Raw genomic sequence first — 18002 nt, 5'->3', positions numbered from 1 at the left:
CTTGTTGCTCCCTTTTTAATTCTTTGAGTTGTAGGATTAGATAATTTATTACCAGTTTTTCTTGTTTTTTTGAGGTAGGCCTGTAGAGCTATGAACTTCCCTCTCAAGACTGTTTTAACTGTGTCCCATAGATTTTGGATTGTTGTGTTTTCATTGTCATTTGTTTCCAGGATGCTTTTTATATCTTCTTTGATCTCTTTGGTAATCCAGTCATTACTTAATAGCATGCTATTTAGCCTCCAAGTGTTTGATTTTTTTCACTGTTTTAATTGTAGTTGATTTCTAATTTTATGCCATTGTGATCTGAGAAGATGCTTGATATGATTTCTATCTTCTGCCTGTGTCCCAATATGTGTTCTATCTTTGGAAATGTCCCGTGTGCACTTGAGAAGAATGTATATTCTGCAGCTTTGTGGTGAAATGTTCTCAAGATGTCAATTAATTCTATATGATCTAATGAGTCGTTTAGGATTGCTGTTTCTTTGCTGATTTTTTGTTTAGAGGGTTTATACAGTGGTGTCAATGAAGTATTAAAGAACCCTACTATGACTGTATGAATCCTCGTGCACTGCTGATGGGAATGCTGACTGGTGCAGCCACTAAGGAAAACAGTATGGGATTTCATCAAAAAAGTAAAAATGGAACTTCCATTTGACCCAGTAATACCACTTCTAGGAATATATTCCAAGAAATCAGAAAAACCCATCAGGAAGGATATATGCACCCCTATGTTCATATCAGCATTATTTACTATAGCTAAGATTTGGAAACAGCCTAAGTCCCCATCAGCAGATGAGTGGATTGAAAAACTGTGGTACATCTACACAATGGAATACTGTGGTAAAAAAGAAAGAATTCTTACCAATTGCAACGGCATGGATGGACCTAGAGAGCATTACGCTAAGTGAAATAAGCCAGCCGGAGAAAGATATATATCACATGATCTCATTCATTTGTGGAATATAATGAACAACATAAACTGATGAACACAAATAGATCAAGAGACATAGAATGCATCAAACAGACCATCCAACCTCAGAGGGTAGGCAGGAGGGGGGGCGGGTAAGAGATCAACCAAAAGACTTGTACTCATGCATATAAGCATAACCCATAGACACAGACAGTAGGGGGGTGAGGGTATATTCTGGGGGAGGGGAGCTGGGAATGGCCAGGGAGAGGCCAATGGGGGAAAAAGGAAACATCTGTAATACTTTAAAGAATAAATAATTTAAATTAGGGGGAAAAAAAGATATTCAAATTCCTGAACACCATCCAGACTTACAGTATATCTGGGAATGGGACCCAAAAATCTGTTTTAACAAGTCCTCCAGGTAATTTTAAACACACTACAGTTAGAGAAGCATCTCTCTAAATATAACAAAACTTTAAAAGCTTAACAATTTCTATTTAGAAATCAACACGTCTGAGTAAGAGCTCAGCTGCCTAAGTGAGACCTAGTTCACAGGCTATGTAAAGATGGCTTTTGGCTGGAGCATTTCAATGGCTTCTTTCTGCTCTGAGGACATAGGATAAATCTTCAACATGACCCACAAGGTCTGGAAGTGCCTGGTTCTGTTTCAGTCTCATCTTGTATCCCCCATGGCTTCTTGCCACACTAGTCTTCTCTGGACCATGCCGTTCCTTGGTCTGGGAGTCTTTTCAATACCCTTAGATAAGCTGACTCCCCTCTAAGGTTTCAGCTTAACTGTCACTTCTAAAAGAGCTCCCCCTGACCTTGGCAAGTTAAACACCTTTAGCACATAGTAGGCACCTAGGCTTGTTTTGTCTGTTTTAATGAATTGATAACTATCACATGCTTTTGTAGTAGTGTGTGTTATATATGAATGATTTGTTGATGCATTACAGAGTTATAAGCAGCATCCTATATAATAAAAGCCCAGCGACAGAAACAGCATAATGACCAGAACGACCGGAGATCAGAACTGCCGGCCCCTCGCCCAGGCTGGCCCTTCCCTCCAGTAGAGCCCCCCACCCCAATTGGGGGCGTGGCCCCTCACCCAGGCCCTCCCTGCCCCCCGGCAGGGACCCCCACCCCAATCTGGGGCCCCCTTCAGGGCAGGCCAGCTGGCTCCCACTTGTGCACCAGGTCTCTATCTTATATAATAAAAGGGTAATATGCAAATTGACCCTAACAGTGGAATGACCAGAACAACCCCTGGAGCAGTCACTATGAGGGGCACTGACCACCTCTCCGTCTCTTTCCCTGGCCGGCAGGCTCCGATTGCCTGATGGCGAATGGGGAATCAGGGTTAGGTGGCGGGGGATACAGACAGCGCCAGGCCAAGGCCCCCGCCCCGCCAGTCGCCTCACACACAGACAGCAACCTGCGGCGGGGGTGGGGCTGGTGAGCAGGTAAGAACAGCCGACCTCTTGGTCCCTTCCCCTGGCAGTCAGGCACCAATCACCTGATGGCAAATGGGGAACTGGGGGTGGGTGGCAGTGGGGGGCAGGGTCGGCTGCAGGCATCCGGGGAAAGTGGCCCTGGTCTCAGGCAGGCCTAGTGACCATGCCCGCGCACAAATTTCGTGCACCAGGCCTCTAGTCATTAGATAATGCTGGGTCTACACACAGAGGCAGAGACACGTGGCACAACAGGAGGATTTTATTACCATTTATTAAATACATGGGTGAGTACGTGATTGTTAGCATGTCTGGCTAAGTCCAAGCATGTTCTAACCGGGAGGGAGAAAAGCCTGGAAGAAAGCCCTAAGGCAACCACAAAGGTAAGTGACTTCACATAGAAACTCTTGGCCAAACAACTTTGCTAAGGGAGACAGTACCTCACCTGTGTCGCAGAATACTGATGGTACTCAAATAGCCATTAAATTAATGGCCACCACAGCAATGATAGGATAGCTGATGATGCTATTCCACAATTCTGAAAAAACCATGTTAGCCAAATGAAACGTGTCTTGAAAGAACTAAAGCATAACAATTGTTACACCAACAGAAAAGTGGTATTTTGAGAGCAATTATATGGATTATTATCTATATACCGCAGGCATTTGAATGATGATTAGGTTAAATCTGTGTTTTAGGAGTTGAAGAGGATACATGCCTGGATAGGGGTTCACTACTACCAGGTTTACTGACTTGGAAAAGCAAACTGAATTACCTATACTCTAGTTATTCCTGGCAATCTTTTCATTGCATTAGTAAGAATTAATTTTCCACTTTCCTGCTCTACCAAAAGAGTTTCCAGTTTCTAAGATTAAAAATTGAACTTCTAAGATTAATAGCCTGAGATAAAAAGGTACCTGTGTGGTCCAACACGGTATTTAAGCCACAAGAAGAGTGCCAGCTGGCCCCATTACCTTCAGGCCATGTGCCAGAATGCTGCTTGACTACGGATATACTTGATCAGAACAGGGCTTTATTACAAGTCCATTCAGGGCTGAAACTCCAGGTTATGCCAGGCAAATGTATGCAACTCATTTGACCTTGCTCTCAAATTCTTTGGGAGCTCAACTGGGGAGAGGCCACACTGCCACCGTCTGAATAGCATGTCCCAACATGAAGGTGTCAGCTGTGATACATGTTTAAAAGGAAATTTTCAAGGCTGCAGATATGTGTTTAATTTGCTACAATGACAATCTTTGTGTCTTGCTATGAAAGTGGTGTAATAACAATGAACACAACAGACCACCCAATGCGGTCCATACTAACAAAGGTAGGTTTTGGTTTGTACTATGGTGGGGAAGCTTTCTCTATAGAGCAGCCACAGCCTTACCTGTTTCTATTGTGGGAAAATGGGCTCTATGGAACATGCAGAAGTGATTTGTCCTGTATGTGCAGCATTACCTGGAGGCAGTCCTATTTATGTCACAGATGACTCTGCAGCTCATCTTACACTTGAGCACAGAGCCCTAGAGGTTTAGATGAATCGAGGGGTGTTCCACATGTACGCAAAATGTTTCCCCCTGGCTGAGGGTTAGGAAGTCCTCTTGCTCATAGATCAAACATGCACTTATTAGTATGAACTTTTTCTTCTCAGAGTTCATATTCTCCAGCAATAGGCAAGCCGTGGGTCCTGTAGCTGAGCTTTTCTCTCAGTTATCAGGAATGAGACATTCTGCAAGAGGACAGTTTAATTCTTCCAGCCCTTCTACTGCTCAGTTAGAACAAATGCAGCTGCAGCTGCAGCTAGAAAAGCAGCAAGCCCAGGCAGCGTGACTGCAGACCACACGCGGCAAACTGGCGCATTGATACAAGGAGTGTCACCACTACAATCACATTATACACTGCAACAACCAAGATGGCTAACATGGAAGCAGTCAGCGAACTCCAGAATTCCCAATTTTTTTTAATAAGGTTGAATGATCCTAAAATGTCTGACACAGAACACCAAACCATGCAAAGTGAGCGTGCAGACCGCATCCTGTTTGTTCAGGAGCTCCTGATGTTCACTCAGTGTGGAGAGAGTTCCCCTTAGATGAGGACGAATGGGGAGGGGGGACGGCAGATTTTGGTGCTATGGGCTGTGTAGATGTTATGCCTTTAGATGTTGCTTTAGAAAACCTAAATTTAAAAGACAGTGATAAAGGAAATGAGCCTTCATCACCTCCTCTTTGATGTCTCAATTTGCAGACAATGCCCTCTGTGCTGTATTTGCCAAGGAAAGTGGACAACTATCTTGGGTTTGGTGATTGCAATTTCAGGTCTGTCACTCTAGTTACATAGTGTACAGTCAAAAGGAAGAGAGAAATATCTACACTAATAAAAGAGAAACATGGTAATTGGCGTCCGACCGCTAGCCTTCCCATTGGCTAATCAGCGAGATATGCAAATTAACTGACAGACAAGATGGTGGCCGGCAGCCAGGCAGCTTGAAACTAACATGAGGCTTGCTTGCCTCAGTGACGAAGGAAACCAACGTTCCCCGCCTGTGGCTGCAGGCCTCTGAGCCTGCAGTTTAAGAAACTATGTAACAAATACGGCCGGACTTCAGCCAGCAAGATCGCAACATTGTAAGCAAAGGCCAGAAACCTACTTTCAGCATCGGAGGCCTAAGAGCTGGAGCCAAGCCTCAAGCTAAAGCTGGCCCAGAATAAAAAAAAAAGAAAAAAAGGAGCGGTTGGGAGCTTCAGTCACCCCTAGCCTGAAAAAAGCCCTCAGCCCCTCACCCAGACTGGCCAGGCACCCCAGTGGGGACCCCCACCCTGAAGGGTGTGTTACCAGCTGCAAACAGCCATCATCCCCTCACCCAGGCTGGCCAGGCACCCCAGTGGGGACCCCCACCCTGATCCAGGACAACATTCAGGGCAAACCAGCCGGCCCCCACCCGTGCACCAGGCCTCTATCCTATATAGTAAAAGGGTAATATGCCTCCCAGCACCGGGATCAGCGGAGCCACGAGGCCTCCCAGCACTGGGATCAGCGTGACAGGGGGCAGCACCCAAACCCCCTGATCGGCCCTGCTCTGTGTGTGACAGGGTGCAGCACCCCAACTCCCCCCCCCCCCCACGGGCCCTGCTCTGTGTGTGACGGGGTAGAGCCATAACCTCCCCATCAGCCCTGCCCTGAGTGTGAGAGTGGCGGCGCCCCAACCCCGATTGGCCCTGCTCTGTGGGTGATAGAGGGCAGCGCCCCAACCCGCTGATCCGCCTTGCTCTGTGTGTGACAGGGGACAGTGCCCCAACTCCCCATCAGCCCTACTCTGTGAGTGACAGGGGGGAGCTCCTCAACCCCGATGGGCCCTACTCTGTGAGTGACAGGGGGGAGCTCCTCAACCCCCTGATGGGCCCTGCTCTGTGAGTGACAGGGGGGAGCTCCCCAACCCCCTGATGGGCCCTGCTCTGTGCGTGACAGGGGGTGGCGCCGCAACCTCCCCATCGACCCTGCCTTGAGTGTGACAGGGGGTGGTGCCCCAACCCCCCAATCGGCCCGACCCTGAGCGTGACTGAGGGTGGCATCGCAACCTCCCAATCCACCCTGCTCTGTGCATGACAGGGGGCGGCGCCCCAACTCCCCAATCGGCCCTGCTCTGAGCCCGACCAGGGGCTGCACCTAGGGATTGGGCCTGCCCTCTGCCACCCGGCAGCAGGCCTAAGCCAGCAGGTTGTTACCTCCCGAGGGGTCCCAGACTGCGAGAGGGCACAGGCCGGGCTGAGGGACCCCCCTCCCCGCCCCCCCCGAGTGCACAAATTTTTGTGCACCGGGCCTCTAGTATATAATAATCACTTCCACTTAATGAACGTTTACTTCTAGCAGGTAAATGCAGGTAGCAGTGCAGAGGTGGTCTCGGCTTCCTGTACCCAGACATGAAAAAGGCTCTCCTAGTACTCCACATGCAAACTGAAGAGGAAAATGGAAATCTCTAATAAGTATTAATGAATAAAAACCACTTTATGGTTTACCTTAAAAAAAAAAAAATTCCATGGGACTCGAAAGAGCTCCCTAGGAGGAAAATAGGAATTCAAAATCGACAGCTATAAGGAGAGCCAAGATGACTCAAGATAAAAAAAGTAAGTCATAATTATAGACTTTGACCTTTACAACTCCATAAAGGCAAAATAACATCAATTAAGCTGGGAAATATAGAAGCCTTAAGATGTGTCTTTCTTGAAATCTTTTCCCAAGTAAACAGCCTTCCCGAGGACCACTGTTACTACAAGGCTCCCACCAAGAAACATTCTAGGCAAGATAAATACAGCTCAAAGGAAACCATCTGCTCAGAGACTTCTGCTAGCAATCCTCCTATCTAACAAGGAGGGAATATGCTAATTGACCCTCATGCCTTCTCAAAGATGGCAGCACCCACAGCCAATAAGGAGGGAATATGCTAATTGACTTCCCCTCCCTCAAAGACGGCAGCTCCCACAGCCACAAGATGGCCAGCAGGGGCGGGCAGTTGGGGGCAACTGGCTGGCAGGGGAGGGCAGTTAGGTGTTTATCAGGCTGGCAGGGGAGTGGTTAGGGGGTGAGCAGGCAGAAGCGGTTAGGGGCAATCAGGCAGGCAGGCAGGCAGGCAAGTGGTTGGGAGCCAGCAGTCCTGGATTGTGAGAAGGATGTCTGACTGCGGGTCAGACATCCCCTGAGGGTACATGCCAGGATCATGCCAGGTTCCTATTATGAAAACAAAGAATTAGGCACAAGATCACACAGTTATATTGGTAGGAGAACTTAGCAGCAAGATAAGCTTTGTCCAGCATCCTCTAAGACTTAGAGCAGCGGTTCTCAACCTGCGGGTTGTGACCCCTTTGAAGGTCAAACGACCCTTTCACAGGGGTCACCTAAGACCATAGGAAAACACATATATAATTACATATTGTTTTTGTGATTAATCACTATGCTTTAATTACGTTCAATTTGTAACAATGAAAATACATCCTGCATATCAGATATTTACATTACGATTCATAACAGTAGCAAAATTACAGTTATGAAGTAGCAATGAAAATAATTTTATGGTTGGGGGTCACCACAACATGAGGAACTGTATTAAAGGGTCGCGGCATTAGGAAGGTTGAGAACCACTGACTTAGAAGGTCACTTAACAGGTCAGTTGTCCATACACTACAGTGCAATTTACACATATAAATTATTGTGATTCAGTCAATTACATTTACTATGTCCCAGATACCTTATCAGATATGTTCCATCTTTTCCCCTGCTACATACTGAGCATAGGACTAAATCTTATATTTCTTGTAGAAATATTACAATGCCATCCTTGGTAGCTAAGACCACAGTAGGAGCTCAGGAAAAGTTTTCTCAAATGAAAATACTCAATGCTTTCTTATGGATGACATAGGCATGGCTAAGCAATAAACACTATAGTCAGGCTATTATCTAGATACTAGAGGCCCAGTGCACGAAATTCATACAATTGGCGGTGGGGCAGAGGGGGAACAATGGGAGGTCCCTCAGCCCGGCCTGCACCCTCTCATAGTCCAGGAGTCCTCAGGGGAGAAGCCCTCAGGGGTAATTGGGGCTGGCAGTCGCCACTCGCATCCACTGATGGTGCCTGGTGCTAGCAGTGGGTGCAAGTGGCGCTCCGGCGCCGGCAGCGGGTGCAAACAGGGCCGGCACCAGCAGCAGGTGCGAGTGCCTGGCGGGACCATGGCGCATTGGAGCAAAGAACCACCACAGGTTCGCTGATGAAAGCAACCAGCGCCCCACCTTGGTCTGGTGCCCCCGCTCACCTGCCCCACCATCCCGCTGTGGCTGATGCCCGCCATGTTCCACACTATGCCACCTGCTGCCGACACCCGCCATGTTCTGCATGCGCCCCTGGTGGTCAGCGCACATCATAGTGACTGGTTGTTCCACCGTTCAGTCTATTTGCATATTAGGGTTGTATATATACAGACTGATTTCAGAGAGGAAGGGAGAGGGAGAGAGATAGAAACATCAATGACGAGAGAGAATCTTTGATTGGCTGCCTCCTGCACACCCTCTACTGTGGATAGAACCTTCAACCCAGGCAAGCGCCCTTGACCAGAATCAAACCCGGGACCCTTCAGTCCGCAGGTCAATGCTCTATTAACTCAGCCAAATTGGTTAGGACTTCCCTTTCTTTTTTATTACCAAACATTTAAAAAGACCACATTCCCTTCCTCTTTAGCCCATTCATCCAAATGCCCTTGAAACTTGGTGTCATTCCCCACAATTCTAACGAAGTCCATCAGCAAACTTCTGGTTGTTAAGTCAGGCTTTGTTCTCTTAGATTCTGCCTCCTTTGGACTTCTTCTCATCTTTTCTCTGAGACCACTATTCTAGGCTTCCATTTATTGTGTGCTCTGTCTTCTGCCAACTTCTCTGAGTACTCCTCTAACAGTTTGACTTCCCAAAGAAAGAACAAGTTATTCCTGCTTCTTTTGGTCTGTATGAGAATGACATTTCTTAGGTCCTTCTTTTTTAAAAAAATATATTTTTATTGATTTCAGAGAGGAAGGGAGAGAGAGAGAGAGAGAGAGAGAGAGAGAGAGAAACATCAATGATGAGAGAGAATCCTTGATCTGCTGCCTCCTGCATGCCCCCCACTGGGGATCGAGCCCACAACCCAGACATTTTCCCTGACCTGGAATCGAATCATGACTTCCTGGTTCATAGGTCAATGCTCAACCACTGAGCTATGCCGGCTGGGCAGGACCTTCCTTTATGCAACTACTTTAAATATATCTTATTGATATTTTACAGAGAGGAAGGGAGAAGGATAGAGAGTTAGAAATATCGATGAGAGAGAAACATCTATCAGCTGCCTCCTGCATACTCCCTACTGGGGATGTGCCCACAACCAAGGTACATGCCCTTGATTGGAATTGAACCTGCAACTCTTGAGTCCGCAGGCTGACGCTCTATCCACTGAGCCAAACCAGTTAGAGCAGAACCTTCCTTTATGGACTATGGGTCATTATGTTGGCAATTTATCTGCAACCTGAAGATTGTGGTTTTATGGAAAGCTTTCAATTAAATTGGTGTAAAATCTCTACCTGGAACTCAATACAGGTTTGTTGGAATGATTTATTCATTCAATTAATCATTTATATGTTCAATAAATATTTACTAATTGTCTAATCAGCAAATTGAATGGATTGTTAAATTTAATAGTAGGTTACATCTTTTTTTCAAGTTACGTAAATATGGTTTTGTCTTTTTCTTTCAACTTTTGGTGAAGTTTGTTATTTGTCTGTTTGTTTGTGTGTTTTTTCTAATTTGAGCAATAAATAGCTATATGACTCTTGGATAAGTTATTTAACCTCTAGAAATACATTTCCTAATTTTTATTGTACAGATAGTAATAAGGATTAGATGACAAAATGCCCCCAGATCACATAGTACATGCAATCATATAGTAATGGCTCAATAAATGCCAGTTATCATTATCCTTATTACTAAAAGCCCGGCACACAAAATTCGTGTGCAGGTATGGTCCCTAGACCAGGCCTGCAATCAGGGCCATCTTCCCCAGCTGCCCGCAGCTGGCCTTATCCCCCTTCAGCCACCCATCCCCAGTTCCCCATTTGCCATTGGGTGATCGGAGCCTGATGGCCAGGGGGAGGGACCGAGAGGTTGGCCGTTCCCGCCCGCTCACCAGCCACACCCCCACTGCAGGTTGCCCTCTGTGTGTGGGATGACTGGCAGGGTGGGGGCCTTGGCTTGGTGCCATCCACGTTCCCTGCCACCCACCCCCGGTTCCCTGTTAGTCATCAGGCAATGGGAGCCTGCCGGCTGGGGAAAGGAACCTAGAGGTGGTCAGGGCACCTCATAGTGACTGGTTGAGCGGTCGTTCTGGTAGTTCAGCCGTTAGGATCAATTTGCATATTACCCTTTTATTATATAGGATAGACAAATCAAACGCCTTTAACATCTAAATGCTATATACTAAAAAGTGAATATAAGACATTAAAAGATCAAACAATTCTTTTGTGACCTACACAGCATCTAGGCCACTAATATATCTACTGGATAGCACATAAACACACCCAGTCCCATAGCAGCATTCCTAATATAGTAAAAAAATGAAACATAAAATAACTAAAATCATTAAGGTGCTCTCAGGTTATTTCAGTGTGAACTAAACTCTATCCCATAGATTAAACTGCCTCTTTGAGTTAACACTGTCTTAACAGTTTTTGTTTATAAATGTTTTCTCTGCAAAACTGGTAACACTTTGCTCATTAGTACCTTTGTTGTACAAACTGACACCAAAATACATATATTTTTCTCCATGTGTACTGTATTATGTTTACAAACACGATGCATATTCATTTTTGTATAAACAAGGATAAATATAAAGATATGCATGTAAACTGATGCAATAAATCTTATTAGACAGCTTAAAAGTTTTAAAATGTTTGCCAGAAACAACATAACAAAAATTAGGAACACAATAGAAAAACTAAATATAGAAACCTAGCTAAGTATAATACTCAAAACAGAAAAGATTCTATAAAATTACTGTATGATTAAGGTAGCAAAAAATCTAAGGAATTCACGCTCTATTTTCAAAACTAAAAACATTCCATGAAGAAAAGAGAATTACAGAAATCTGGATTCTATTACAAAGAAAATTCTCTATTTCGCCCTATGTTTCATTTATAAGTTGATATAATCTGATATAAGATGGAAGAAATGGAAAATATTTGCAAAAAATGTGGTTAGAGAATACAGCAATGAGAAAATTGTTAACACTATTGGTGTTAACTCTAAAAATAATCTAACATATAGCAACAATTACACTGTCAAATGGAAACATTTCCCAAGCCCAGCTGTTCACAAGTCTTAAGCACATTGTCCTCATGGGTCAGTGGGGAGTGAGTGAACAAGTGTTTATGAGTTCCAATTAGGAAGTACGGTAATATCTACACTGGTCATTTTATTTCAAATCAGATTTTAAACCATTTATGATTTCTCCTCACAAAAATAAAGGCAACCTTTAGATTGAACACTACAAAATTCTGGATTAATGAAATCTAAAGTGATAAGGTTTAAAATTACCTTTAAAGTTATGATTTCATGTCCCACAAAAGAAACATCAGACTACTACTTTTCAACTGTGTACACATACACCACCCAATTTATGGCAAATAGAAGCTGCCTTGAAGGACTTGAAGCTTTCAATGCAAATATAGATATGTCAGCTGAGCTCCCTGTCCTAAAACTAAAATAACTTAAAAAAATCATTACCCAGAATCATTCTAGAAATGTTGAGCTTTTACTAGAAACTGACCAATGTTGAACAGATTCAAAACTAGAAACTGAGATCACTCACCTATAAAATTTATTTTACTTTTCAAGTCCAGGGGTAAACGCTATGTTTTTAAGTTTATGTTTGAGAATGGAAATGTCAGTAACATTTATTAGCATCCTATATAATAAAAGGCTAATCTGCAAATCGACCAAATGGTGGAACAAACGGTCACTATGATGCACACTGACCACCAGTGGGCAGATGCTCAATGCAGGAGCTGCCCCCTGGTGGCCAGTGCACTCCCACAGGGGGAGCGCAAATCAGCTAGAAGCCGGGCTCATGGCTGGCGAGTGCAGCAGTGGTGGCGGGAGCCTCCCCTGCCTCTGCAGCAGTTGGATATACCCTGAGGGCTCCCGGACTGCAAGAGGGTGCAGGCCAGGCTGAGGGACTGCCCCCATTCTCCTCCCCCACCCCCCGCAAGTGCACGAATTTCATGCACCGGGCCTCTAGTACTATATTAAATGATCTGAGTTACTAGGTCTGGACCTCTGAGTAACTGGCTGGTTCTGCCTCTCGCAGTAAGATTGGCAGTAACTTAGAAGTTTCTCTCTATAGAACTTCTAAATAGTGCTTGTTAATATGATGTCCAGACTACATATATTTTTAATTTTCAGGTGAAAAGTTCAATTTCAGAGAGTCTAGTTGGAATTTGATGATATTATACTAGGTCCAAGTAGAAATCCCAGTTTTCTCATAATTACTAGAAGTGCTGATTCATACTTACATGAATCTGCCTGCTACTTAATGGGACAATGGGAAAACTTTTCCTTTCAATGGTAGATACAATCTTTCAAAATGAGGTTCACAGGTGAAAATTTTAAAAATAGCAGTTAGTATAAAATACTAGAAACTACTGTTCATAGATCATTAAAAATAAGAGGATAAAACCATAAAAGTTATAAAAAACATAAATCCAGTCAAGCTTCAACCCCTACATTTTCTACAAAGTCTTGAATAATGTGACCTACTCACCATGCACTCACTTCACCCCAGATGTGCTGGCTTCTGTTCTGCTTCCTCCAGAACTCCTTCCCACTACAAGTCCTTTATACCTGCTGTTCTCTCCCCTAGGATGTTCTTAATTCCTTGTCTGTCTGGAACTTTCAATTAATCCTTCAGTTCTCAGCTTAAAAGCGACTTCCTCAGGAGAGCTTTGCTCTTAATTTTCCACTCCCCACTCTGCTCTGGCCTCTTATCTGTTGACTATAACCTTCATTGTACTTACTGGACTTAACTGTACATTGTTTCATAACTACAATTAAGTAACCTTGTGTTTGATATCTTTTTTTCCAACTCTATACAGAAAACCCTATGAAAGTATGATTGTATCTGTATTATTTGCTGCTATTTCCTCAATGTCAAGCATATACCAGGAAATAAGACATTAAAATAAATATAATTTTGCAATGTGCTCTTGCACAAAGTAATGGAAATTAATCTATCTCACACAAAATCAGGATTCTATCACACATTTGTGAGAGTTTAACAACTGAAGAAGCTGTTGAAACAAGATTTTTCACAATCTTCATTCCCAAATGCTCTAAATCTTTAACTAGGTTGCTAAGCTGGGGACATGGAGTGATGTTCCTTGAAAATATTCATGGAATTCAGTGTGGCAGCTAAGTTTCCTGGATGGAAATAAAATGAGGCTCTCAACCAAAGCCAACCAGCCTTCAAATGAATGAGTCATAAGAAATTATGACTAAAAGGCCACCCAAGAAGAGTATGTAATAAGAAATTCAACCTATGTTCATTTGAATTTTGACAATTCACTCAACTTCAACTAAAACAAATGCTTGATGAATGGGACAAAGATATGTTCGTTTGTTTTTTTAAGGTAAAAACTCAGGAGAAACCTCTGAGATGAGGATTTCCCAAGACGATTATGAATTTTGAAAGTATGATTATAAAAACTTCCAGATTTTGAGGACCAATTTTTAAAAAACTTTGGAAGTTATAAAATAAAGTCATAGCTATTTGGAATTTGTCAATTCTTAAGAAACTTTAATGCAGGACACCTATGGATCAAGAAGCTCTATAATTTAAATATCTGATGTAAGAACATTTTTTTAAAGAGAAAATACTTATTTTCCAAAAACCTTCAATTCAATAAATAACAAAGAGAGAAGGGGAACATATGAAGCAAAATAAATAATTAAACCTGATATTAAGACCAAGGAACTTAAGAATAAGAAGCAAACTGCTTACGTACTATCCTCTCATATCAGCCCAAGATTCTTAGGAAGTAAAGCTGAAAAGATGGAAATCTATCATCATCTCTTTCTCTTTTACCTTACTGTTTTGATGGTTAGGGGTGGGTATGTGTGAACAGTGGTGAAAGGGGCAAAACTAACATTTGTTTGTGCCTACTATGCTGTGTGCCTACAGACACTACACATCTATTATTAGACTTAGTAGTCTAATGATTTGTGCACCAGTGGGGTCCCTCAGCCTGGCCTGTGGGATCCGGCTGAAGCTGGTTCTCCGACATTCCCCGAGGTCCCAGATTGCAAGAGGGCGCAGGCCAGGCAGAGGGACCCCACCAGTGCACGATCAGGGCTGGGGAGGGATGCGGGAGGTTGGCCAGCAGAGAGGGACCACGGGAGGGCTCCAGGGCATGCCTGGCCCGTCTTGCTCAGTCCCAATCGGCCGGACCCCAGCAGCAAGCTAACCTACCAGTCAGCATCTGCCCTTTGATGGTCAGTGCACATCATAGTAACTGGACAATCAGTCGACTATCTGCCCCCCTGGTGGACAGTGCACGTCATAGCGAGCGGTTGAGCAACCTTAGCATATCATTAGCATATTACATTTTGATTGGTTGAAAGGACGACGGGACAACCAGACACAGCATATTAGGCTTTTATTATATAAGATTCCTCACAACTAATCTACTTGCAGATGAAGTTCAACTGACCGGCTAGAGGTCACCTGGTTTTCATTCCAGAACTACCTAAGCACCCTTTCTAAACACTACATTGCCTTAGTTTTCCTGGTTGTGTAAAAAATTTTAATTGCTTATTAGCATAATTTTCCAGTTTTCTTCTTTCCATTATTCCATCCAATGATTGTTCTTTCTCACATGAGATTAGCCTTCACACCCTGATCCATCGCTTAGAAGCTAAGGGAAACAGACTCCTCCTAGTGCCTAACATTCTCACAACTGGGAGCTTTTTGACAATTTCCTTATTTATACAATTTAAAAACCCCATTTTTTATTTTTAATGGTGAACTTAGAAAAACTGTTGAATATTTAAATTATTTAAGTGATTATTTTAATATAACCTTGTACTAGCAACATATCTTAACTTTTCTCACCACAATACTCTAATAGCACAGGGGAATAAATACGTGCCAAGCAGTCAAAATACATGAGAGATTTCATTCAAGTCTTGCATTGTATCTTAGTGATTCATAAATTGTACATTTTATTCCACTTAATAGCTTTTATTTTAGCCACCCTCCCCCCTTTAGATTCTAAACATTAACAATCTGGAGAATATCGCATGTTTATTTTACAGTGTCTCAGATAGCACTTGTGGTACTACTGGTAGTACGAGATTCTATTCTCTGAGAAAAATGGTAAAATGGTCTTGAGCACAGTCCTATGAAATGGTAAAATGTGGATAATAAAGCTTTATATCAATATACTACATTTCAATAATTGACAGATTTTTAAAGTAATTATTGTGTTCCAATATTATAAAAGTGAAAAATCAGTTTTTCCACTAATAAGGAAAGGAAAGTATATGGGCTTTATATAAAAGTTAATACATTTTAAATTATTGGGCTCTAATACTGATCTAATCTTACTTGTCAAATTTATGTAAGTGTTCTTAACTGTTCAGTCCTTCTACCCTATCCCAAGCTTATGGAACAGGTACTTAAAGAAAAATTTCATTTTTGTTTTTAGGAAATATAAAATGCAGGAGCCATGGTATAAAGTGAAAATTACCTTGTTTTTCTATAACTGAGTATGAAGCCAAAAATCCTCGTCCAGAAACATGGATTCCACTCATGAACAGCACTGTAATTTCATTGCTTTTTGATTCAATTGAATGGTTCATCTGCAATCCCAGACCACAGTATTTGCCTAGGAATGAAGAAAAGCAGATCTTTGTTGTGACTCTTATGAAGTCAATAATATTTACCATGTAGATAATAGAATCAGAATAATATACCAAACTCTGCATGTTAAATAAAATGATAAGTAGGATGTTTAGTGATTAAAAATCCCATTACTCTGGTTGGAAAAAGAAAAAAGTCAAGTAATAACTTCAAATGATGCAAAAGAAAAAAACAGTACAAGCATTACTGGCCTTTTGAAGAGTCAATTTCCTGTGAAATACATGTGTATACTCTTTAAAAGAATAACCAGGAATTTTTTTTTTTTTAAATATATTTTATTGATTTTTTACAGAGAGGAAGGGAGAGAGATAGAGAGTTAGAAACATCGATGAGAGAGAAACATCGATCAGCCGCCTCCTGCACATCTCCTACTGGGGATATGCCCGCAACCCAGGTACATGCCCTTGACCGGAATCGAACCTGGGACCTTTCAGTCCGCAGGCCGACGCTCTATCCACTGAGCCAAACCGGTTTCGGCACCAGGAATTTTTAAACAATGAAAGCATTGCAGGCAGGCAGGTGGCCCACAAATAAACTGACAGTCAATCAGTAAACCCACAGGAGCCCCAAGATTCCTGGCCTCAGGACACCACCTCTCAAACCTTTTATGAACCTTCTCAATTTTTCTGCCAAGGCCTGTGGAACTTCTGGTCAACCCCTTTAGGTGATCATTCATATTAAAATAGAAAAACTCAATTCAGTCTATAACTTTTCAATTTTTTTAGCATTTAATAAGTTAATACAAAACATCAAGGTAAACATGCACTTTTCTTAGATGCTATCGTTTTCAATATAAAATATGTCTTGCTCATCTGTACAAAAAAAACAAAAAACACACACCACCTTCTATTTCTAAATATGGAATGTAATTTTAGCTATCAATATTTTTAACATTTAAGCAAAATTACAAGTTATATAAATAAGATGATAACATCTTCAGACTTGTTTTTTAATACCAAGTAACTCAGAAATAGTCTAGTAAAGAGGATAAATATTAAATATTGTATTGCTTTTGAACATAAAATATTCAAAAGTAGAGTAATATATATTTCACATTATTCTAAATATCTCAAAGCTATATAATTTGTTAGCAACCCCAACTATGTATGTGCAGAACCAGTGCCCATCACATTAAATCTTAAAGCCCAAAGGGAATAGTTAAGGCAAGAGAAATTATGGTCACTAGTATCTTTACACAAGATTAATTTTTGTAAAAGTGAATAACAGTTTGATCTGGGCCCATCAGTACTAGCTGTTCTTTGCCATGTAAGGATACATGTAGGTGTGATTTTATTACAAGCCTGATTAAGATGCTCAGTATAAATACTGACTTTACAGATCCTTTCAGGTACAAAGGGAAAAGATCCTTTTTAAAGAATACCTAACATTCCATACAATGATGTCTTCATAAAAAGTATATTATTAAAGTGAAACAATGTGCAAAAAAATAGTTTTAACCCTTTTTATATGGACAGAACCCCAAAAGTATTTTTTATTAGCACGGAAGTTTCATCTTTTGTCTATCTGTTTGTTTATCTGGACTTATCTTGTCCTCTAAAATGTGAGTAAATTTAATCTGTGGTAGAAACAAAACATTTTTTAAAAATCACTTACGTTCTGTGAAACTCAAAAGGCAATGCTGAAGAATGGATAACCACAATTTAAAAAAACAGAAGAAAGAAAAAAGAAAAGTACAATAGCTGACCTTATAAGTGCTTAAATGAGTTCAAATATACAAGAAGCACCTGCCTTCACCTGCTATTCCCAGCCAAGGTGACCCTCCTTCTCCTCACTTGGCTCTCCTTTGACCACCGGCTTTACCCGCTGTACAAGTAATGCAAAGAACTTGGCAAAGCACTCTGGGAAAGGAAGAAGAAAAACCATTCCTAATCTGGGCAACATAGTTGTTAATTCTTTAATGCCATTTCCCTAGTTTGGCCAAAGGTACTCCTAAATCAAAATAAAGTATTTAACTGCCAACAATTATAAGTTCTGCTGATGGCTCTTAAAGTCACAGAAATTGCTATAGTTTCTCATGATTAAATAAGAAAGGTATTTGAAAAAATATTTTGTGAATATATAGAGGACATTAAAATATAAAAGTTAAAATTATTAATCACCATAACAACCATGAAACACTGGTTTTTAATATAAAAGA

At 42.0% G+C, this 18002-nt stretch overlaps 1 protein-coding gene and 1 pseudogene across 3 annotated transcripts in view; one reads left to right on the top strand and one right to left on the bottom strand.

Annotated features, from left to right (window-relative positions):
• The window catches only part of DCBLD2 (discoidin, CUB and LCCL domain containing 2), a 98506-nt gene that overhangs the window by 33797 nt on the left and 46707 nt on the right, over window positions 1–18002 (bottom strand). For all 3 annotated transcript variants that reach the window (XM_036350644.1, XM_036350646.1, XM_036350645.1), the window contains one exon: window positions 15672–15809. In XM_036350644.1, coding sequence (XP_036206537.1) covers window positions 15672–15809 — 138 coding nt within the window. The remainder of the gene's footprint in view (window positions 1–15671; window positions 15810–18002) is intronic.
• Window positions 3525–4726, top strand: LOC118676542 (annotated as a pseudogene).

Source organism: Myotis myotis, unplaced genomic scaffold, assembly GCF_014108235.1.
Source record: "Myotis myotis isolate mMyoMyo1 unplaced genomic scaffold, mMyoMyo1.p scaffold_m19_p_2, whole genome shotgun sequence".
NCBI lineage: Eukaryota > Metazoa > Chordata > Mammalia > Chiroptera > Vespertilionidae > Myotis > Myotis myotis.
The sequence above is the reverse complement of the archived record's forward strand: the minus strand, read 5'-3'. Positions and strand labels throughout refer to the sequence as shown.